Source organism: Cydia splendana, chromosome 13, assembly GCF_910591565.1.
Source record: "Cydia splendana chromosome 13, ilCydSple1.2, whole genome shotgun sequence".
Lineage (NCBI taxonomy): Eukaryota > Metazoa > Arthropoda > Insecta > Lepidoptera > Tortricidae > Cydia > Cydia splendana.
The window spans coordinates 13,279,160-13,302,379 of NC_085972.1; the positions used below are offsets into that span (position 1 = coordinate 13,279,160).

A 23,220-nucleotide genomic window follows, 5' to 3' on the forward strand; every position below is an offset into this window, starting at 1 on the left:
TTTGATTGCTTTATTATTTTATTTTGTCATGTAAATAATAAAATAAATTAAACTTAACACTTTAGCTAAATTACTATAATAAATTAACCTATATTTACAATAATAATGCTACGCTGTTTCAAACTTTCTCGAATAATCTCTTGGAAATCTGAACTCTTGATAAAGAAGCATTTAGTATTATGAGACCATCTTTATTTAGATTTTAATTATATTGCCAAAATAGTCTAAAAACTAGTCGGTAGGCTACTACATAGTTGTCATAAAAAAAACAATGTTTGATAGTAACAAACTTAATAACCAAGTAGTATGAAGAAAATAGAATTGATCAAACTACATAGAGATTCCTAGGCCGACGGTCTAAAATAATGTTCTTTGAACCCTATTTGAAAATAATGACAGATTATAGGGCTTTATAAGTCTATCAACAGTGTTAATTAAACCACTAACTAGCCAAATGTCTAACCGGGTTCTGTCTGCGCGTTCAGGTTGAGTTTCTCGGCTCAGCCAAACATATTAGACACGAAGCTGTTGAAAGAATTAGATAGCGAGGCGAAGATGCCAGGCGGCGGCGGCGGCGCATGCGGCCGCGTCGGCACAAGCGGCCTGTAGTACGGCCCGCCGTCGATGCGCTGCGGAAATAAACACTCGTGAGATGAAGTTTACCTAAGATCCTGGGCTATAACCGCGAATATCGAAGTTCGCAAATTGTGGGCATCTTTCTCTGTCACTTTAATTACGCGTTCATTGGAGTATAAGAGAAAGATCCCCGCAATTTGCGAATTTCGGTTTTCGCGGTAGGCCCTCTGACTCATGTCAGCTTAATTACATCGTATGATCGTGAAGCTCCGTCGTGTCCGGATAACTACTACTGTGAACTGCTAAACTACAACATTTAAATTTTAAATTGATGTTGAAGATGGAGACATCAATAAAGAAATTCAATTGGAAAATACAGTGTCACTCACATACGAGTAATCTGACAAGAAAGCGGAATCATCGCAGCCTATACATATATGTCGTAGGTCATGCAATCTATACTTCCACCTAACAAGGTTTGTGTTAATGGCGCGATTCACTGTGTTGAGTGCATGCAAAGAACACTATTTCTTAATAGTCTAATCCCACTCACCTGAACTCCTCAAAAGGACATATTTACATAAAAAAGGCGTTATTATTAGTTTACAACTATGCATTTTTAAATCAACAAAAATCGTCAACAAGTATCTGAAACATTTGATTTGTACTAGGTACCTACTTAAAGGTAAAATATTGCGGAGTAGATAATTTGGTCGTTAATTAGAATTCTAAACAGGTCCCAGGACTCCCAGGTCGGATATTAAGTACATTATACACTTTTTCTAAGTATCGTGCTATGTAAGCTATGTATTAGAAGCGTATTTGTGGACCCAGAGATAAATTAGACCAGAATTTACCAAACTTTTGCGTCCTACTCGAAAAATGAGTTTTAAGTAAACGTACTTTTATTTAGAAAGCGCATTACACTGGTTGGAAACTTTTGACTTAGATCCAATGGGATCTATGTTTCGGAATAACAATTAAAATACTTATAGTTCCTACCTAAACACGGTCCGTTACCGTCTACCTTCTTGACTCTAAATGCTTTCTATTGCTAACAGTCGCCCAAGCTTTCCTTGCAGTCGAAATTAAGTCCGAGAAGCTACAACAGTTTTTAGGACTGATAAAAGAAAAGCGGTGTATGTACAGTGGTTTAGTCTTCAGGGAATTTCCATGCTCCGTCGGCACCGACAGGGGCTGTAGTAGTAGTGGTAGTGGAGGAGGTGGTGACCCTCCTGCTCGAGCCGCGGCTCGGCTTTCTGGCGGGCAGGCTCGGCACGTACCCCTATAGAACCAACATCCACCACCCGTAGAGATTACAATGCCTCATGCTCATAGTAAAAATATGTACAAATTTAAAGGTCACGTCATATAATACAAAATCAGATGGAGGTCACCTATTTACTCTAGAAATACTAGTAGAGAAAGGGTAAGGATTAGTAAAGTAAAGGCCAACGTAACATCTGTCCACCCAGGGCCGGATTAACCCTAAGTCAAAGTAGGCAACTGCCTAGGGATCCGCCACGGCTAGGGGGCCCCGGCGGCTCAGCGCGCACTAATTTTTTTTTTCCATAGGATCAAAATTCAATTTTTTATTCTTATAATAATGAGTATGCTTTGTTATTGTTTTTTTTTCGATCCATTCTTTAAATTAATGAAATACTGTAATAAGATTGAAGTAATACGTTACAGTTTACGGGGCGTATTCTGCGTACCTGTTGTAATAATAGGGGTTTTCAGGAAAAATGGTTCACTTTTGTTCGAACAACCAACAACTTTTGGGCTATTTCGACTCAGAATCACGAGGACTATTTATTAAAACAAAGAAAAAGAAAGAAGACGAACGTGTCCCCAGGTTTACATAGGAATGCTCGACCTTCAGCCTCCCTTTTTACCTCAATTTACCATTGGTTTGTGCTCCACATCTCCTCTACTTCAGCTTAGCCTTTGGCCTCGCTGCGCTAAGCTCGGCCTGCGGTCTCGCTTTTTAATACAATGGACATTGGTTCGTGTCTGTGCTCAACTATTTATCCTGAAGCCTGATGAAGCAAGACTTTGATTTCGCATGAAAGCTCGCCTCACTGGGGCACTTCGGACTTTTAGGCCCAGATGAAGATCGATACTCGGCCTTTTAACACGCTTTCACAATTTGCGATATTGTTAACAAAAAATTTCGCGCTCGCTACGCTCGCGTTTATTTTTGGTTTCTTAGTTGACCCTGTATCATCTACATGTTAGCTTGACTGGTGAATGAATAGAGTTAGACCAAGAAAAGTCTGCAATGATTTTGATAGCATACGCAGTGCAAGTGTTATTTATACGTCATCATTTCATAGAAGTTTTGACGTTTAAAATAACACTTGCACTGCGAGTGCTATCAAAATTGTTGCAGGCTTATCTTGGTCTAACTCTAGTAATTTAAGTAATTTTAACATATGGAAATTCTTTATTATTAGGTTGATTCGGCGTTTGGTCTTATGGTCGGACAATCGCTGTTCAGCCTCGCAAAATATTAACTATTGAGAAAATCAACTTTGCGGCACTAGTTGAACTTAGCCTTTAGCCTCGCTTAAAATTTGCCATTAGAGGTAGATAGGAAAGTGACGCTGAAGCTCACATCTTTGGTATTCCACTGGGAATTGGCCTTAAGCCTAAAGGGCTCTCCCCACACTTGACGCGACGCGGAATCGGCAAAAACCGATAGAATAAAGCTTTATGTCCACGCAATAAGAGCGCAAATGACATCGTTCGATTTGGATCGGCTCGGCCGACGCCTGAAGATTAAAATTAAAAACGCAAACTTATTTCCTTGTACTGAATATGCTGTGTGCAGAATTGACTGTAGGGGGCCCCGAGCCTCGCACTGCCTAGGGGCCCCGACATGCTTAATCCGGCCCTGTGTCCACCCACATAATGTGCTGCCTAGGGATAGGTGCCCCTCTTTTTAGTGACTGCCTATTCGTTATGCAATTCCTGTTTTATAAAACTACAAGTTACAATTGCATTATTGTATACTTCAAAAGCATGTGAAACGCTAAAATATTGCCGGTTTAATTAGGGTTTTAAAATTCTAAAACTTGTAACTTTATAAACTGAGGCCGTGTATGTTTTGTTTCTACCTACATTATTTTATTGCTCAATTGAATTTTCCTTTGGAGTTGTAGAGGGATAATATTTAGGGATAGCATTAAGTAGAATGTATGTACAGATTTCGTGATGTTAGTGGTTTAGTTACTGTTTGCTTACCTTAGCCGAATGTAAAGTGACGTTAAGTAGAGTTGGGTGGCTATCGATAACGATGAATTCTACTTCTTGTGGCAAGTAGCCCTCGGCAGTAACCTGCAATATAAACATGTAAGCATGTAAACCCCTTCCTTATTCATAAAACTTAGCAAATATTGTAAAAAAAAATCCCCGTTCTAACAAACGCAAATGTCAAATAATGGATAAGGAAAAACGATTATCAAGGGCTTGTTAGACTTTTATCAAGGGCTTGTTAAGGGGCCCACTGATTAACAGTCCGCCGGACGGTATCGGCCTGTCAGTTAAACCAAAATGTTGACAGTTCCGAACAACTGACAGGCCGATACCGTTTATTCTATAATAGAATGTCTAGTAACTGGAACTGGCATTTGTAAAATGTAATTTCGCTTAGTGTCACAAGCCGATAGGTGCCGGGGAGCAGGATGCGTCAGAGCTCGCCGTAGCGCGTGGTGTGGTCGGTGACGGCGCGATTTGACGCTTAGGTACGGACGCTCTCCACCGGGTTGTAGTTACGTTAGTGACTAGTGTGTGTACCTCGAGGCGGTAGGTGCCGGGCAGCAGGATGCGCCAGAACTCGCCGTAGCGCGTGGTGTGGTAGGCGACGTCGCGTGTCTTGACGCGCACGGACGCGCGCTCCACCGGGTTGCCGTTCTCGTCCATCACGAACCCGTGCGCGCCGCGGTGTGCCTCGGCTAGGTACTTGATCATTGACTGCAAAAAACATTTTCATTTATAAAATGAAATCTCTTATTCATTTGTGATACTCTGTATAGATAGCTGTTGGATCTCCAAAACATAAATAAATAAATAAATAAAATGTTAGGATACCTAATTGTATAAAAAAATGCACATCTGACTTTATCATCATTGATCAAGATAATAGGTACATAATATGTGATCTAATAGTATATATGTACATATATAGAACCCTTAAAAATATAGTATATTGCCTAATAGTGAAAGCACATTCATGTATAATCTTCAGATTTGACATCTTAGTGATAAAGTATCGATACCATATTTGTTATCAGCACTCAATCCTTATCTCTTAAAGCACATATGATGATCAGCATTCAATAATTTTTCGACAGTATCGGTCGTATTCTTCAACCACAATGTTGTCTCGCTCAGGTTTATATGTGACTTTAATTACTTTGTTGGCAACTGGAATAAATTGCCAAAGGGTAGCTATAGCTCATTTGGTCGCTAATGAAATATCCGGGAGTATAACGTTCACGGAGACCGATGACGGTCTCCGAGTAACGGGCAGCATCACGGGACTGTCGGCGGGCGAGTACGGCTTTCACATTCACGAGCTGGGTGACGTGACGACATGCCTTACTACTGGAGCACACTTCAACCCTGACGGAGTAAATCACGGTGGAAGAGACCACGACGTGAGACACGTCGGAGACTTCGGGAACGTGCAGTTTGTGGACGTGAACAGAAACGGTGTAGCGACTGTTGATTTCACAGACCATGTGGCTACGCTGCGGGGTCGCAATAACATCCTCGGACGCGCGTTAGTGCTGCACGAAGGGACTGACGATCTAGGATTGGGCGGGCACGAGGACTCGCTGACGACGGGCAACGCCGGCGGGCGCGTGGCCTGCGGCGTCATCGGCATTGTGTCCCCTGGCGAACCTTGGGAAAACTCCGCTGTGACTACTGCGCCCTCGTTGTTATTGATGATTGCGGCATTCATGTACTCTTTCATCAAGTTCTAAAGAGTTGAAATCATTTTAACAGACAGATCTTATTGTAGCACGTATTACGAAATTAACATTTTAATATATATTTGTATAACTTAGTTTTAATAGTTTTTTTAATCCCGGTCGATATATCTAAGTCTAGGTTTTTTTATGTATCCCGGGATTGATGTCCCAGGTATTTATGGCTTTTAGGCACCTAGGTACATAAGTCTTACTAGGCATTTGGGAGCTTGACTCTTGTTGAATTTGAATGCTGTTCAAGTACTACTTATACATTTGATCTTTCAGTATATCCATAGTATACATACTTAATACCTACCTACGTGAGAATCCACTTTTATATAGGGCTTACATATATGCTTCAGTTATATTCGCCAGACACAACATTCTAAGCCAAATCTTGCAATATCTTATCACTAAAAATATTATCAAGTTACGTGCATCAAAATAATGAGTGGAATTGATAACTTAATCAATAGCACTGTGTTTTAGGTTCGGTTTTTATGTGAATTGTATTATTCTAGATAAGTGTAGGTACTCTAAATAAAAATTCAAAAGAACCTCTTTGTTATCCTGCCAATACTTGGGTAACTCGTGCGCCGGGGGGTACTTGCAGCAGGAGATTTCCAATGTGATTTCCATGCATCCGTGCCACAAATAGTTGTAGTCCTGCATTCCACCTTGAAAAGAAAAAGAAATGCTTAACACATTCACTGCCCCCGACGCACATGTGCGTCCACCGTCATACAAGTTTGTTCCTAGGCCACGCCCCCTGGCAGTGAATGCGTTAAGGAACAGGAAGTACCTAACGACACTAATGGTGTAATTCATAAACATGCTATAAGTCTCAATTAGCTATTAATCGGTTGCCTTATTCTGTCATTTTGATGTATTTGTAATGATATTTAATACCTACATAAGTACATAAATTTAATAATTTAGGATTGTATGTAGAGTTTTATGAATAAAGGGGTTAGTATTTTACAATATTTTTTATTGTCTAATCTAATGGCTTCGTCGGCTGGAATCAGAACTATTTTCTATTGGAGTATCAATCACGTATAGTCTTCGAAACCGCAAACCAGAGGCGCCTCAACCAGTACTACCAGTAGATCAAAAATGAACTAAGAGTCATATAACATCAGCGCGAACCTTGCACATGTGCATGGGTGCTTGCCGACATGGCAATTATGCACTACTTGCTAAGGCCATAGTTGATCAATGATCATTGATAAAGATGCATTAAATCACACAGGGGTCGGAAACCGGTATTTGCTCCATACAAAAATACCGGTATTATTACGTTCATTTTCGTTCTTTGGTTTATTATTTCATTTTTAGCGGGACAATCTAATATGTAATACGAAGTTGTTACCTAAATATATGATTCAGTCCTAGGTACAAAGCATATAATAATTCAAAATATTGGGCTATTTCGGGGTTTAAAAAAAATACCGGTTCCGAGCCCTGAAATCACATTCAAATGCTGTTTTTGCAGCCCCGGTTTGCGGTTTTCAATACAATAGAATAGAGAATAGACGCTCAAAAAGAGTTCAATATCCAGCCGACTACGAATAGAATCAATCAGCTGACTACGAATGTCGTTTCGCCTTTATTAGGCGTGGTTCGCTAACTATGTGAACGCGTCACAACTTATCTTTCAAGTAAAACTTTTTGCAAATATTTAGAGGTAATAGGAGGTCCGTACCTGTAAGGGGGTACCATGCGGCACCATTAGTGATCCCGTGCTCGAAGCGCGGCGAGCCCGACTTGCAGGAGACTCCTCGCGACATCTTGGCGTGGTTGTTGGAGTACACCAGTGACAAGTGGCGGAACACGTCGTCGTCCGGGGCGATCGACGGGGAGTGCGCGTAGCTTTGGAACACTGCGTTCAGGGGACATGTTGGACAGAAAACAATATCGTTAATTACGTTCATACTGACACTACGACGACGACGATTAAGTTGACACTGTTAGAAGAAGATACATCACCTGAGCACAGGACTGAAGATCTGCATAGTCCTTTAAATGGGCAGCGTGAAAATAGTAAATAAATTTTATATTAGCTATTTAGTTAGAATTGTGTTTAGGTTAATAAAGCTGTGCTGCAAACTTTATACCATGCACTACTTTACACCTAACCTAAATAGAAGGTTTGATCATGGCGCCTTGTAACAACACATTGTGCTTAGGAGGTTGAAGTGGGTAATATTATAATATCATAAACTTTATGTTAGCGCACAGCTTTGTGCAGTTGCTATGAGAACATACAGCTACTGACAGTACGGACCTACCTACGTAAAGTACGTAACGACAGCGTTAACTTGCATGGTACGTGTACTCGTAAATCCAATATAGGTATGATTTTTTCCGCCTCTGCCTGGATCTGCTTTGTGGGATGTTGACATGGCTAAATGTCATGTTACCTACTGGCACTAGGCGTGTTGTCGAACGGGTAAGAGGCGACGAGGGCGCCGCCATGCAGCGATCCCGACAGCGTGAACTGGATCTTGGAGATCCATTCCTTGACCGCCTCCGTCTCGGGTTGCGGCTGCTTCGTGTTGGCCTTGAAGTAATCTGGGAAGTTGCGGTTCAGGTCGTACCGTCGGGCGTTGTGTCTGTGGTTTAAAGAGGTCCATTAAATAATTTGGAAAGAATAAAAGGTGCTAAAGATTTTTTTAAAGTTAAATCCACCGGAATACGATAGCGTTTACAAGCTATTTACCTCATAAATTGGATCTCCTATAGCATTCGCTGTTGTATAATATAACAGCCGACATAGGTTATTCATAGTTCCAGTGAGATTTATCGGGTAGAAGGTCTCGTTAATTAGTGTGAAGCAAAGCGAAGCGTGTACTCCCTGGCGAGGTTATCCCGAGGGGCAACAGTTTGGGGTTCTTCAAAAAAGGAGTCTATCTACAGGTTTTTAAAGGGTTGGCAAGGCGCAAGTAATATCTCTGGTGTTGCAGTCGTCCATAGGCTACAGTGACTGCTTACCATCAGGCGGGCTGTATGCTTGTTTGCCACCGAGGTGGTATTTAAAAAAGCAGTTAACTTTATTGTACAATATAGACGTATACCTACTAATTTGATTCATCGTGGTGAAGGTCTGATAAAAGGATACTTATATAAATACCTGCTGTCAAAAAGATAGACAGGACAATCTAAAAGTATAAACATTCATTCATTGTTATTACGCAATGAAAAACATTCAATAACGATTGTAAAAAGGAAATTAGAGTCATTTAAAAAATATGTAAATGGAAATGAGTGACAAAATGGTGTAACTTAATGTTCTGTGATGCAACTTATGCTTTACACTCAATGCGTTTGCACAATAGTACAATGTTCTACCCATGTTATGTACGGTTGATGTGTGCACAATGTAATAGATCAATATTTTTTCCAGCTAAATTTACCTGCCGTGAATGGTGTCGCATTGTCCCTCTTTAGAGATGGCGAAACCGTCGGGGTTCATGGACGGCATCAGGTGGATCCTGGTGTTGTCCAACAACCATTTGATGTAGGGGTCGCTGTCGTAGGAGGTGACCAAGTGCTGCAAGTATATGGCTAACAACTTTGAGAAAGAAACAAAGTGATGGCACTAACAGCAACACACTTAAAGGCATAATGGACCATTGATGATCCCTACCGCGTCGCAATAAGGATTACGAATGGTGAGTTGACTGTGCTAACGATGGCAGATTATTTCAAAACGTCATGATAGAAATCGAATATTTTATAGAGAGTGAAATTTTAACCACCATAGATATTTTGCGTAGTGACTTTATAGGTCACTAAACGACTTTTACTATGGGATGGGACCAATACCCAAAGCGCGAAAAAAAAATTGGCTGTCCAATTAAAAATCAGCGGCATCACATCAGCCGGAATGTCATCATACGTATGATACAGCCAATTTTCTTTTCGCGACTTAGGCATTGATCCTATAATAAAAGTTGTTCAGTATGACCTATAAAGTCACTATAAGGCAGAGTATGGCTGGTGGTTAAACTTTGGGCCTGTAAATAAGTTATGGGAGTCTCTTCGTACTATTTCGTAGATCTGATGAAATACTACAGCGACACCACACTACGCTATGCATGAACGAAAATTATAAAATAAAAGAATCAATGGAGTGGAACCACGCAGCTCGTATTAAAAAAAAATAGAATAGAATAGAAAAACGTTTATTGCAAAAACCATCTATACATACAGCACCATAATTTTTTTTTATGGTGCTGTATGTAGGTATAGAATTGCTTGCGTATGCGTAGCGTGCGCTGTGTGCTTCATTTATAAAAAGGATTGGTGCCCGTTTTGATTGCTCTTGAGTATAAATTAGATATGAGCGCCGATAGGCATTTAGCCGGCGGCGGCGCGCCGGTCAAAATCGGTCGGCGGCGGCGGCGAATCGGCGGCGTGGCCTTGAAACACCTTTGATTAATGAAAAAACAATTCAAACCAAAACCAAAATTTTACCGAATTTACACGTTTTTGCTGTAAGAAAGTTATAAAATAAGTGCATTTTTCAATTGCAGGCAAAATTTATTGAATAAAGGTACGAAAAAAGTTTTATATAGTATAAACGGTATCGAGCGGCATCAGAGGCGGTCTTAATCTTGGCGAGGCCCTGGCCGGAAGATCTTTGCGAGGCCCTTATCTATTGTGCTAAGTAAAAAGTAGCGGATTGACTGTATCAGGGAAACATCTGGTCGACTGTCCAAAGAGCCGAAGTGAGGAAAATCAAGCTCCGTTATTAACCAATATCGACCCAACAAACCGGTTTATGTCAAAAAGTGAGGCCCAAGGCCGAGCTCCACCTAACACCGAAGACCAGATTCCGACGCCTTCCCATCCGAGGCCAGAGGCTGAGCAGCAGGTAAGCATACAGCTTAGAATCGAACGCCAAGTGTGTGAGCTTGGCTGACGGCCGAATGCGCGGAGTGCCGATACGGCGCGCTTCTGTGCGAGGCCGAAGGCCAAGCTGCAAGAGGGCAGAGCTTGGAATTGGTCCAGTGTAAGCAAGACCGAAGGCCGATAAAGACCGTGGCCACAGTGTTAAAGACCTCTGGGGCTCTCCTGTAGGTGCATTCGTGCGAGGCCAAAGGCCGTGCTGCAGTGGAGCTAAGATTGGAGAAGAACCAAGCATTTTAAAAGCGAGGCCAAAAGTTACGCTCCAAACAGGGCCGAAAACTTGCAGGTTCAGATAGCGGCTTACTTCTATGCGAGCGATGCGAGGCCAAAGATTGGTCTACGAGAGAGCAAAGCTTGAAATTTGAACAATGGCCAAGCTTAAAATGAGACCTGATTCCGTTTCCGGTGCCTTCCGTGCAAGGCCAACGGCCGGACCTTTGGGCGTGAAAACGCTTAATATCTGAAATTAACCCCCTTTTACACCTTTTTAAGACATTTAAACCATGCTTGCAATAATTGAATTCGCGGTGAATGACGGATGAGCTAGCCAGCTGGCAAAATTAGTCATTTCGTTGCTCTAACACTAGTAGCGCGGTTACCAAACAGAAAAGTTTGAATTTACCATCGATATTTTAGAATGATATGGACCTAAAATACCTTTTGAATGTCTATAAGCTATTTATACTGGCGCCGTTAAAGGTCTAAACTAGATAAAATATATATTATCTGATTCTGAAAGTAGTAGTATGTAGTATCTAACAAGGTCACGCCGATGCCACGCCGATAGCGCAGCGTCGGCGGCGGCGGCGCGTAAATTTTGTCGGCGGCGGCGGCGCGCCGGCGCGGCGCTCATATCTAGTATAAATATGTACATTGTATAGTAAGTAGATACCTGAATGAGGTGTAGTAGCAGTTCCCGACCGACGGCTTCGTTGCCGTGGATGTTAGCGACGTACTTGACGTCGGGCTTGCCCAGCATGTGCTCGTATGGTGACGCTGATATCACCATCACCCATAGATCGCGCCCTGGGAAACAAAAATGATTAGTGGATAGAAATTATAAGAAGCTGATTTCAGATCAGATACCTGTGTACCTATAACTTAACAGCTTATCACATTACGTAGGTACTTAATTACTTATACCCATAACACATTAGGCCATTAGACCATTTTAGGCATCATGAACCTGTCAAGAATAGGTACAAAGTAAATAAAGATTCTGCGTGAGAAAGAAATTGCGTGTTTTGCCCCCTTAGAAATTAATATTGATATACCTACATACAAAGATAAATTTACACGGAACTAGTTTATTTAAAGACATTTTATATATTAGTGACTAACGACTCCTAAAATGAGTTTTTACAATTTTCCATTATAAACCTTTTCCCATCATTAAGTTCGTGCGAAAAACATGTTATCGAAGCGCAGATCAAAGAACCTCTTGTGTAAATAAATACGTGGTAAATACTTAGGTAACTAATCGCGACGGCCTAGAGCCTACAAGTAGAAGTAGAGATACCTAAACGCCTAGCCTAGCTTATACTCGTATATAGGTACCTAAATTAACTTTTGAACTTCATATGAATTTCTGATGGAAACAACTGCTGTAGGTAAATAAAAATATTTCGGCAATACGTTTGGAAGGTAAGCTAAATATTAAGATTTATCTAAGTTAATTATATTATCAATTTGGTAGTGTTTTATTTACTCTCACGTAATATTATAGTATTTACCTACCTAATTAATTCAATGATTTATAACATCACATATAACATCACGTGCTTTCAGATAGCAAGACTTATAAGGTCTTATGAAATTATTTTTCTAGATATTTTTTTCTATGATGTAGACAGGTGGAACCTCCTAAAGCGTGAAATCCTCTATTTAGTATTCATTAGTAACATGAATGGTACAGTAATTAAGTGACAATTCTTAACTATGCTTAATCATGATTTAACTTAGCCAAGCTCGCTTAACTAACTGTGCCAAGGAATCTGCAGTTAATTACTATTCCATCTCTGCAGATTGTGCAGTGTTTCGAAATCGATAGGTTCTCGGCTGATTGCCAAGCTGTAAAATTTTCCTAAGTTATTTTATAGTAAACTAGCGACCCGCCCGGCTTCGCACGGGTTAACAAATTATACACCTAAACCTTTCTCAAGAATCACTCTATTGTTAGGTGAAATCTGCATGAAAATCCGTTCAGTAGTTTTTGAGTTTATCGCGAACAAACATACAAACACACAAACAGACAGACGCGGCGGGGGTTTTGTTTTATAAGGTGTAGTGATTATTTAGTAGGATGTTATGAAATCAACTAATAGGAGTAAGGTCAGCAACAGAAGTAGCTAATCGTGTGAGGTGTCCATAATGATCTGAACACAAGTGCGTGTAGATCATTTTAAATGCCTCATACGCTTACTTAGCTACTTCTGCTGCTGACTGTATGCTATCAAAATCGCTGCCAACTTAGGTTGGTCTGACTCTATCATAGTAATTTTTTGATACTTCATATATTCATAGTTAGACTAAGATAAGCCTGCAGCGATTTTGATAGCACACGCAGTGCAAGCGCAATGATTACGTATAAATAACACTTGCACAGCATGTGCTATCAAAATCGTTGCAGACTTGACTTGGTTTAACTCTAACTTATCTCAAAAAACTGTTGATGCCAAAAGTTAACAAGAACAATAACTTTCGTAATCCTACGTATTTTTAACCGACTTCAATTTCATAGAAGGAGGAGGTTCTGTATTCGGTTGTGGCTATTTTTTTTTTTCTATGTACGTTCACCGATTACTCCGACATCCGTAGCTCGATTTGAGTAATTCTTTTTTTGTTTGAAAGGAGCTACCTCCGAGTTGGTCCCATTTTAATTTGGTTCTGTTCTGATGATGGGATCCATGAGGAATTGAGGGAACTCCTCAATTTTTAAAGGCACATGCATGGTGTTTTGGGCGTTTTCTTAAGCAACTCGAGCATTTTCTCCCGAAAACCACCAATTTGATGAAGTAGACCTGATGATGATGATTATTTTGATGATAATGATGATGATTTCTTTAAATGTAAGTATGTTCAGCGATTACTCCGGCACCTGTGATCCGATTTGAGTAATTCTTTTTTTGTTTGGAAGAAGTTACCTCCAAGGTGTTTCCGTATTATTTTTGGTTCTGGTCTGATGATGGAATCCATGAGGAATTGAGGGAACTCCTCAATTTTTAAAGGCACGTGTTAAGTGATTTCGGGGTTTTCTAAAGTAACTCGAGCATTTGCTTCCGAAAACCACCAATTTGATGTACTGCAACTGTAGCCTTACCACGAGTTTGACATTGACACATTCGCTAACGTCTTATGCATCTAAATGTAACTTTTTATGCATCTCGCTCACACTAAGGTTAGTACGAGCGAGATGCATAGGAAGCAAGTTACAAACATGCTAGCGAATATATCAATGTCAAACTCGTGGTAAGCTGGTAAGGCTACTGATCGGGGATTAGGGTTAGGAGTTAAGGGGTCAGGGATTAAGGGGTCGGGGAATGGCGGTTGAAGGGTTGCTGGTTCAGGATCGAGGGGTTCCTGGATCAGGGGTTGATGTGCTGTGAGGTTGAGTGATCGGGGGGCTGAGGGATTGGGTCAGTGGCGGGGCGGGCGGATGGATTTAGTTGACAGGAATTATAATTAGTCCCAGACGGACTCGAGAAAATTCCTGATTACATATTTATTAAAGAAATAGGTACACGAATTTAGTGTTAAACATGATCTTGTTTTTCATTCATGCGTCGCGCTCTTAACAATGCGTTAAAACTAAAAATGGAAAAATAAAAACTTTTTACAAAAAAAAGCAAACCGCCTTCAAAAAGGATGAAATAAAATATTTTGTATAAACAGTTGTCGTCCAACTGTCATTTGTAACTTATTCGAATTAAAATTCTTGCAGCCAAGAGAAATGTGCAAATCTCACCGTTGTGCACTAAAGAGTTGCGCCAACAGGTGCCAGTTACCTTGTACGGACTTGCTGATGGAGTAGAGAGCCGTGAGGGCGAGGTAGCGCGCCGACGCCGTCACCGCGCGCAGGTAGCGCGTGAGCTGCTCGTGGTCGTGGTCTTGGTACTGGAACTCCAGGTCAGGTGGCTAGTCGCCTCCACCTACCTTGTACGGACTTGCCGATGGAGTAGAGGGCAGTGAGGGCGGAGTAGCGCGCCGACACCGCGCGCAGGTAGCGCGTGAGTTGCTCGTGGCTGTGTGGTACCGGAACTCCAGGTCAGTGCCTCCGTCGTCTCCACCTACCTTGTACGGACTTGCCGATGCAGTAGAGAGCCGTGAGGGCGGGGTAGCGCGCCGATACCGCGCGCAGGTAGCGAGTGAGCTGCTCGTGGCCGTGTGGTATCGGAACTCCAGGTCAGTGGCTCCGTCGTCTCCACCTACCTTGTACGGACTTGCCGATGGAGTAGAGAGCCGTGAGGGCGGGGTAGCGCGCCGATACCGCGGAGGTAGCGCATGAGCTGCTCGTGGTCGTGTGGTACCGGAGCTCCAGGTCAGTACCTCCGTCGCCTCTCCACCTACCTTGTACTGACTTGCCGATGGAGTAGAGAGCAGTGAGGGCGGGATAGCGCGCCGATACCGCGCGCAGGTTGCGAGTGATCTGCTCGTGGCCGTGTGGTACCGGAACTCTAGGTCAGTGCCTTCGTCGTCTCCACCTACCTTGTACGGACTTGCCGATGGAGTAGAGAGCCGTGAGGGCGGGGTAGCGCGCCGATACCGCGCGCAGGTTGCGAGTGATCTGCTCGTGGCCGTGTGGTACCGGAGCTCCAGGTCAGTACCTCCGTCGCCTCTCCACCTACCTTGTACTGACTTGCCGATGGAGTAGAGAGCAGTGAGGGCGGGATAGCGCGCCGATACCGCGCGCAGGTAGCGCGTGAGCTGCTCGTGGTCGTGGTACCGGAACTCCAGGTCAGTGCCTCCGTCGCGCGCCTCCACCTCGCCTAGGACCGTCGGCGAGACCTCTTCCGCTAAATAGGTACAACAAGTGTAAATATTTATGTAGAGTAGAGAGCAAATTAAGGTATCCAACTAGTCTTTGATCGTTGCATATTGGCAAAGAGCATGACAGCTGCAGGGCCTGTGTCGTAGTCTTAATGAACATTTTATTGATCTTAATTAGGTATTCGTTACTTACTTTATTTGCAGATAGCTCTGCTTGTTCAATTTACCAGAAAAAAATGTTATTAGCTATTAAAGATCAATTTTCTATCAATAATGTGCTAACTATTTAAACTAAGACAAAAAATAAGATAAGAAAGAAAAAGTTTATATTTTTTTAGCTTAGCTAATGAATTTCTGCAATACTTATGTTTTTTTTACTGATTAAGATTTAGAATTTTGAAGATACTGACATCCAAGCCCTCAGTTAACAATTTCAATGTATCCAGAGGCCGTGAGTTCAAGTCTCACCCAAGACAGTAATTTTTCCACTTTTAAATTTATTCTAAGCTTAATAGCATTGTTAAAAAATAAAATTTCAAAGTATTTTTCTAACTTACATGGTGTGAATCCAGGGTCAGGAGCAGACTGCGAGGCCGCGGTTGCCACGAAGGCAGCCAGCAGAAGGGAACGTAGCATGTTGCGGCCTCTCCCGTCGCTCGTCTGCTACTGCACAAGTGAGTAAACACAGTCTTAGTATACCTAGTCTTAGTCAGATACCTTAGCGAGTTTATATGTGATTTTCCTTATACATATAGTAACAGCACCAGTCATGGGCATACATCGTTATCGCGGGAGCAAATATAAATTTATTAAAGAAGTGGTAAAACAGACTGCCCGTTTAGTAAAAACAGACCTTTCTGCCTACACATTATAAGCCTCCAAGAAGTTCATCATACATAGCACGAAGTTTTTGTTGCATAATGTTCATAAATCTTGCTTTACACTCTGTTAGTAAATAATGACCCGGAATCGACATATCAAATAAATATTCATGATTTATTTTGTACAACATTATTTAATTTTTGTTGATCTTAAGTGATTTTCGTAATATACGACATAAATTTTCTCTATGTTTTCTACTCTTAATCTGCGGCGTCGTGCAGTAAATATCCATTTTAATTGGCTAAATGATCTTTCGACTGCTACTGTTGTAATGGGTGCGTTTTTAAAATGACGGAAGTAATCAAATGTAGAACGATATATCGTTGAATCTAGTACTATCTCCTTCTCCGATATCAGTTCACACATTTTTTTCATAACTTCATATCCGGCATTTTTCTGCAAAACCACTTTGAACTTTTTTAAAATCTGTTTTCCATCTTTATTCAAAATTAATTTGGATATATGTTTGTATGTATTTTGTACTATGGTCAAACTTTCACTAAGAGATAGATTTTGGCACTGCAGTTTATTTATAGCATCTGGTATTACTTGCAGATACTTTGCTATGAAATTTACATCTTTTCGAACTTTTGCACTGAGTAAAGATTTTTTTGCTTTGACGATGCACTGTGCGTCTGAATTACGAAATGTGTCTATAACGCTTTTTATTTCATCAAAATACTTGTTGTAGTAAGTGGTAGCCTCGATCCATGTTCCCCAGCGAATAATTGTTGGGTTTGGAGGCAAAGGAATTCCATTAAACATTTCTCTTAATGCTTTTACTCTTTTCGGAGATTTGCGAAATACTTTCTTTACATTTGAAATTAATAGGTTAACTTCTGGAAAAAGAACACGAACTTGATCGGCAACTCTGTTAAGAGCATGGGCTAAACATGTAACATGGACAATGTTCGGAAAAAGTGTTTTCAAATTTCTGCCAGCTTTCAACATATACCCCACACCATCAGTCAATAACAACAACACCTTGTCATGCTTATTGTGACCAGGGCCCCACAAATCATCCAGGGCATTTTTTACAGTATTATCAGGGCAGTTATCGCGGGAGCAAATACGATTTGACAATACTGAAAGATTATAAAAAACAGTCAAAAACAGAAATGACATTCGTATAGAGAAACGTTTATACCTACGACCTTAAAATGTATAATTATTTTATTGAATATCAATGCTATCTTACCTCCATACTTGACTTGATTGGTACTTAAAAAGATTACCTATTAGGTACGCAACCTTATCAGTCAATTTAGACATTTGTCAATCTTGACTGATCTTTATTTGTAACAACATAATCAAATAGAAGTTGCCTTTAAAATGCCTCGAAGGAAAATAACATGTGATGAATTTGTGGGGTTGTTTATACAGGATTATCCTGAGCTAGAGGCTCGCGATACAAATCTATTTTGCTCGAAGTGCAATATTAGTTTTTGTAAAACTAAATCTTCCGTGAAACGTCATTTTAACTCTGAAAGACACACTTCTCTCAAAAAAGATTTTAGGTTGGAACTGACAAAATTTCTAGTAAGCTGTAACATACCGTGGTCTCAAATAGAGAACCCTGTATTTAAAAATTTCATTGAAGATTGTGTATCTGGAAAATTTGAAAAAACTGTTCAGGTCCCTTCAGAATGTTTGCTGAGGCAGACTTGCGTGAATGAATTATACGACAAAGAGATGGATATAATTAGAGACGAATTAAAAGACGCGTATATATATGTAAGTGTTGATGAAACCACAGATGCTATAGGTCGTCAAATCGCTAACGTTATAGTAGGTGCTATGCTTGAAGATGATGTTGGAACTCCACACGTGCTGTCAAGCAAATGTTTAAATGAAACGAACAATATCAGTATAACTAATACTGTAAAAAATGCCCTGGATGATTTGTGGGGCCCTGGTCACAATAAGCATGACAAGGTGTTGTTGTTATTGACTGATGGTGTGGGGTATATGTTGAAAGCTGGCAGAAATTTGAAAACACTTTTTCCGAACATTGTCCATGTTACATGTTTAGCCCATGCTCTTAACAGAGTTGCCGATCAAGTTCGTGTTCTTTTTCCAGAAGTTAACCTATTAATTTCAAATGTAAAGAAAGTATTTCGCAAATCTCCGAAAAGAGTAAAAGCATTAAGAGAAATGTTTAATGGAATTCCTTTGCCTCCAAACCCAACAATTATTCGCTGGGGAACATGGATCGAGGCTACCACTTACTACAACAAGTATTTTGATGAAATAAAAAGCGTTATAGACACATTTCGTAATTCAGACGCACAGTGCATCGTCAAAGCAAAAAAATCTTTACTCAGTGCAAAAGTTCGAAAAGATGTAAATTTCATAGCAAAGTATCTGCAAGTAATACCAGATGCTATAAATAAACTGCAGTGCCAAAATCTATCTCTTAGTGAAAGTTTGACCATAGTACAAAATACATACAAACATATATCCAAATTAATTTTGAATAAAGATGGAAAACAGATTTTAAAAAAGTTCAAAGTGGTTTTGCAGAAAAATGCCGGATATGAAGTTATGAAAAAAATGTGTGAACTGATATCGGAGAAGGAGATAGTACTAGATTCAACGATATATCGTTCTACATTTGATTACTTCCGTCGTTTTAAAAACGCACCCATTACAACAGTAGCAGTCGAAAGATCATTTAGCCAATTAAAATGGATATTTACTGCACGACGCCGCAGATTAAGAGTAGAAAACATAGAGAAAATTTATGTCGTATATTACGAAAATCACTTAAGATCAACAAAAATTAAATAATGTTGTACAAAATAAATCATGAATATTTATTTGATATGTCGATTCCGGGTCATTATTTACTAACAGAGTGTAAAGCAAGATTTATGAACATTATGCAACAAAAACTTCGTGCTATGTATGATGAACTTCTTGGAGGCTTATAATGTGTAGGCAGAAAGGTCTGTTTTTACTAAACGGGCAGTCTGTTTTACCACTTCTTTAATAAATTTATATTTGCTCCCGCGATAACGATGTATGGTCATGGGACATTTAAGAGGAAATTTGGAGTATTTATGATATTTCCCTTGTACATGTAAATGGTCTTCCGCTTAGCGTGTTAAAAGATGAAAGTCCTATCCGCCTTTCATGTTTTAGGCGTGTTGTATCAAAGATACTGCAATGAGTTTCCACATAATTAACAAATTAAAACTATGCTTTTTTTCTCCAGTCATGGACACCAAAGCTCCAGTAATGGGCCCCCGGTAATGGACGTGGATCCAGTAATGGGCCTCCTATAATGGACATTGCTCTATCAGTATAAAATATAGAAATGGGGAATAAGTTATGGCAAAAAAATCAATTTTTGGTATAAGTTTTTATCGCTGAATGTATTTTTCTTTCCACAGCCAATTATTATTGTATTAGATTCATCGAGACAATTCTAATATACCCAAACACAATTAGTTAGGGTTTATTGCGATAAAGTTTCCATAGCCACCTCCTGTCTCCATCATCAGATCAAGTCCATGTTATCATAATATTGCATTATCATCCGATTTGCATACTTAATTACGTACTTACACAAAATTTCAACTGAATCGGAAATCGAAAAGTGGGTCAAATTCAGCTACCAAGATTTGACCCACACTAACTAACAAGGCAAGTTAAATAAAAGTTTGGAAAAACGATATTAATTTATCCTAAGTCCGAGAATACCTCCTGGTTGACATATTTCGTAACTACATTTTACTTCGGTATTGTTTAAAACATGAAATTAAGGCATGGCAAGCATCATTATGTCAATTGTCCCATCATAGGAGGTATGCAGTTTTACAGCTCCTATAATGGGATTGGGCCAAATACAACTATTTTTTTACACCTGTGGAGTCACAACATAGTGTGTTGTATACCTTATCTCATGGTAAATGCAATTAACAAAACACATTCTAGTTTTCATCAAGTATTAATTAATTAAAATTTAATAAATTAACTCACCTCTCTTAGCGAAGTTGTTAAGAATTTTTAGTGATATTTTTTTCAGTGGCACGACAACTTTTGGGTTGACGCACATTTCTTAAAAAATAACCGAATTTAATAAAAATTCAGACATAATCAGCTCTAGGACTCTTATTTATGATAAAAATATATCCAGTGTTTATAAACTACTTTTATATACTTATTTTAGAGGAATTGTGTTTTTTTGTCCCATTACTGGTTCCGTGTCCATTATAGGGTATACTACTATATATCTTGTTTCCGTAGTATATATACATGTGTATATTCATTAGGTCAATTTAGGTACCTATAACATTGTAGCCATGGTTTGGAACGTTGAATATCAATAAATGCTATTTTAGTCGAATGCCGTTCAACTCGGGGACACAAATTTTTTTACTAACGTATTGTTCTGTTGTTGATACAAAAGTCCCATTAAGTTTCACTATTCATATTCGTAATAAGTAATTTGAATATCCACCGAGTTGTCACACTTGTCACGACGGCGGCGCGTCACAACAATTCATCTAAGTAGGTACGTCTTTTTCACAAACCGTTCTATCTCTAGTGCATATTTGTCTCTAGTATAACTTGATCCGTAACAACTTTTTATTATCGAATATATCAAACTTACTGGTTGGTCTGAGGCGCGGTCGTCAATCATCGTGAATAACCTCCATTGAAGAGCTTACTCACGGCCACGGTCGGTTGGGCGTTAGGCTTTCTTTTTAATGTTATATTATTATAAATACGTATAACGCCGCTAGGCCGGCGCTCCAGTTGCTTATGCCTTGCCCAGGCGCAACCGGTCGCGCGTTGAAGGTCAATGGGTCAGTGGACCGGCCGCACCTCCCTGCGTGACTCCATAACAAAACCCACTGTCAAAATAGTAGGCACTTAGCAGTTTGACAGTAATGTAGTAGGCAATTAGACAGTAATAATTGCTCATTTATGCCGTACCAAATGAAATTTGGAAACCATTAACTTTTGAAGTGACTGGGTATCTAGGTAAGTAGGTATATAGAGGTACCTAGTCCAAGTGTCTGGTCTTTTGGAAGAGGTAACTATCTAACTACGTCATTAGTCTCACTAAACTGAAGTTGACCAAATTCGTGATATTACTGATATTATACAATGGCAATTATACAATTATACGAGTAGCTATCTCCAATGCAATTTTCCATGGATTTAGGACTAATGGCATAATTACTTAATTATTGCAATACGAACCTTCATACAAGAAGTATCTATAAGTAGTCCTCATTATAATGCATTCGCATGGACTTTATAAGCATGGGCTTTATAAATAAATGAGGAAATTCAGAGGAAAATATAAGAGTATCAAAAAAAACTGCGTTGTGCACCCTTTGAACCTAAGTACACGCTCAGCGAGTTATAATGAAAGCATCCTTGATAGTATAGCGTTATAGGTGGATCAGAATTTATAAATAACAGTTTTGTTTAGTAATTAGCTACTGTGTTGTCTTACGATGCTGCTGACATTTGAAATAGCGCAACTTCCTTGGAGCGTGTAGTGAAATGTTTGTCCCGACATCTCGCGCGTACATTCCATTTGTAAATTAAAACTCTAGAGAAGTAGACAGAGAAAAATAGATATCTGGTTTTCGTCACTGGGTACTCTATAGTCGACGGAATATGCCAAATAATTAAAAAGAAACTATTATAGTTGGAACAAAGTCGTGTTACTGTGACTTATGACCAGACCGCTCGAGGGTAGACGAACGTGAGAAAAAGCCAGGTTTTCATAAGCCTACTTGCATACTGGCTATTTCTGGCACTTTCCTTAATTCCATTTGATAAATAATGAAAACTAAAGAACAGACTTAGAGATATCTGGTTTTCGTTAACTTTCCTTCCGCCCGCACTGTGGCACGTTGACCTTATTAGTACCGCCCCGATAGCGTTTGCAACTTTCATTTTCAAATGGTCGAAATAGTCTCTATGAGTTTTAATTAACCGGCTGACTGACTTGATTTGTTACGATACTAGCAACTAAATTATTAATGTACATATATATTGTACCATTAATACTAGTAGAAGAGCTACCCGCAAATTTTCTAACCGAATTGATACCACGATGAAATGCACAATGGTTCCCCATAAAAGTGATGCTAAGTCCGAATTCGATAGTCTGCCACGGCGGAACTTGCCGAAAGTACGAAAAAGAAGGCTTCCGGTGCGAAAAAAGGGGGCTGATTTAACCCATCTGGTACCGAAATAATAGTTATGGCAGCAGTTAGAAATTTACATGTAGACACAGAAAAGCGAAGTCTGCCTGTAATTTTTTTGCCGGAAGTGCTTGGCAGACGCTCTCAAAGGTGGCCACCGGGACCCCTAATTTAACCCATCTGATACCACCATGAAACCAATTCCAGTCGGTAGGTATGAACCCCCATTTTAGGAATATATAAGTCTGCCAAGGTTTTTCCTGCCGAAACACCTTGGCAGACGAGATTATTAGCAAGATGACTATCGGTTACCGTACACTAACCCATCTGATACCACGATGAAACCAATTCCAGTCGGTAGGTATGAACCCTCATTTCAGGAATATATAAGTCTGCCAGGGCTTTTCCTGCCGAAACATCTTGGCAGACGAGATTATGTTAGCAAGGTGTACATCAGTTACCCTACATCAACCCATCTGATACCACCATGAAACCAATTCCAGTCGGTAGATATGAACCCCCATTTCAGGAATATATAAGTCTGCCAAGGCTTTTCCTGCCGAAACACCTTGGTAGACGAGATTATAAGCAAGATGACCATCGGTTACTGTACACTAACCCATCTGATACCACGATGAAACCAATTCCAGTCGGTAGGTATGAACCCTCATTTCAGGAATATATAAGTCTGCCAGGGCTTTTCCTGCCGA

General features: G+C 40.1%; 2 protein-coding genes across 7 annotated transcripts; one reads left to right on the forward strand and one right to left on the reverse strand.

The window, feature by feature from the left end:
- On the reverse strand, positions 1-14,957 carry LOC134796120 (carboxypeptidase M-like). Of its 6 annotated transcripts, XM_063768084.1 has the most exons (11): positions 14,622-14,748; positions 11,362-11,495; positions 8,972-9,108; positions 7,983-8,170; positions 7,545-7,574; positions 7,261-7,437; positions 6,114-6,232; positions 4,375-4,551; positions 3,823-3,915; positions 1,724-1,861; positions 1-629 (listed from the first exon to the last, which is right to left on the reverse strand). In XM_063768084.1, the coding sequence occupies exons 2-10, from the start codon at positions 11,476-11,478 to the stop codon at positions 1,730-1,732; spliced, it is 1,170 nt and encodes a 389-aa protein (XP_063624154.1). In that variant the 5' UTR covers positions 11,479-11,495; positions 14,622-14,748; the 3' UTR covers positions 1-629; positions 1,724-1,729. The 6 variants fall into 6 exon arrangements, with proteins under 6 accessions (XP_063624154.1, XP_063624153.1, XP_063624156.1 ...); XM_063768083.1 differs by lacking the exons at positions 1-629; positions 14,622-14,748 and adding an exon at positions 14,898-14,957 and having other exon boundaries at positions 1,715-1,861; XM_063768086.1 differs by lacking the exons at positions 1-629; positions 14,622-14,748 and adding an exon at positions 14,760-14,836 and having other exon boundaries at positions 1,715-1,861.
- LOC134796122 (uncharacterized) lies at positions 4,787-5,630 on the forward strand. Its single transcript, XM_063768089.1, has one exon. The coding sequence runs from the start codon at positions 4,956-4,958 to the stop codon at positions 5,565-5,567; it is 612 nt and encodes a 203-aa protein (XP_063624159.1). The 5' UTR covers positions 4,787-4,955; the 3' UTR covers positions 5,568-5,630.
- Positions 14,958-23,220: the final 8,263 nt, after the last annotated feature.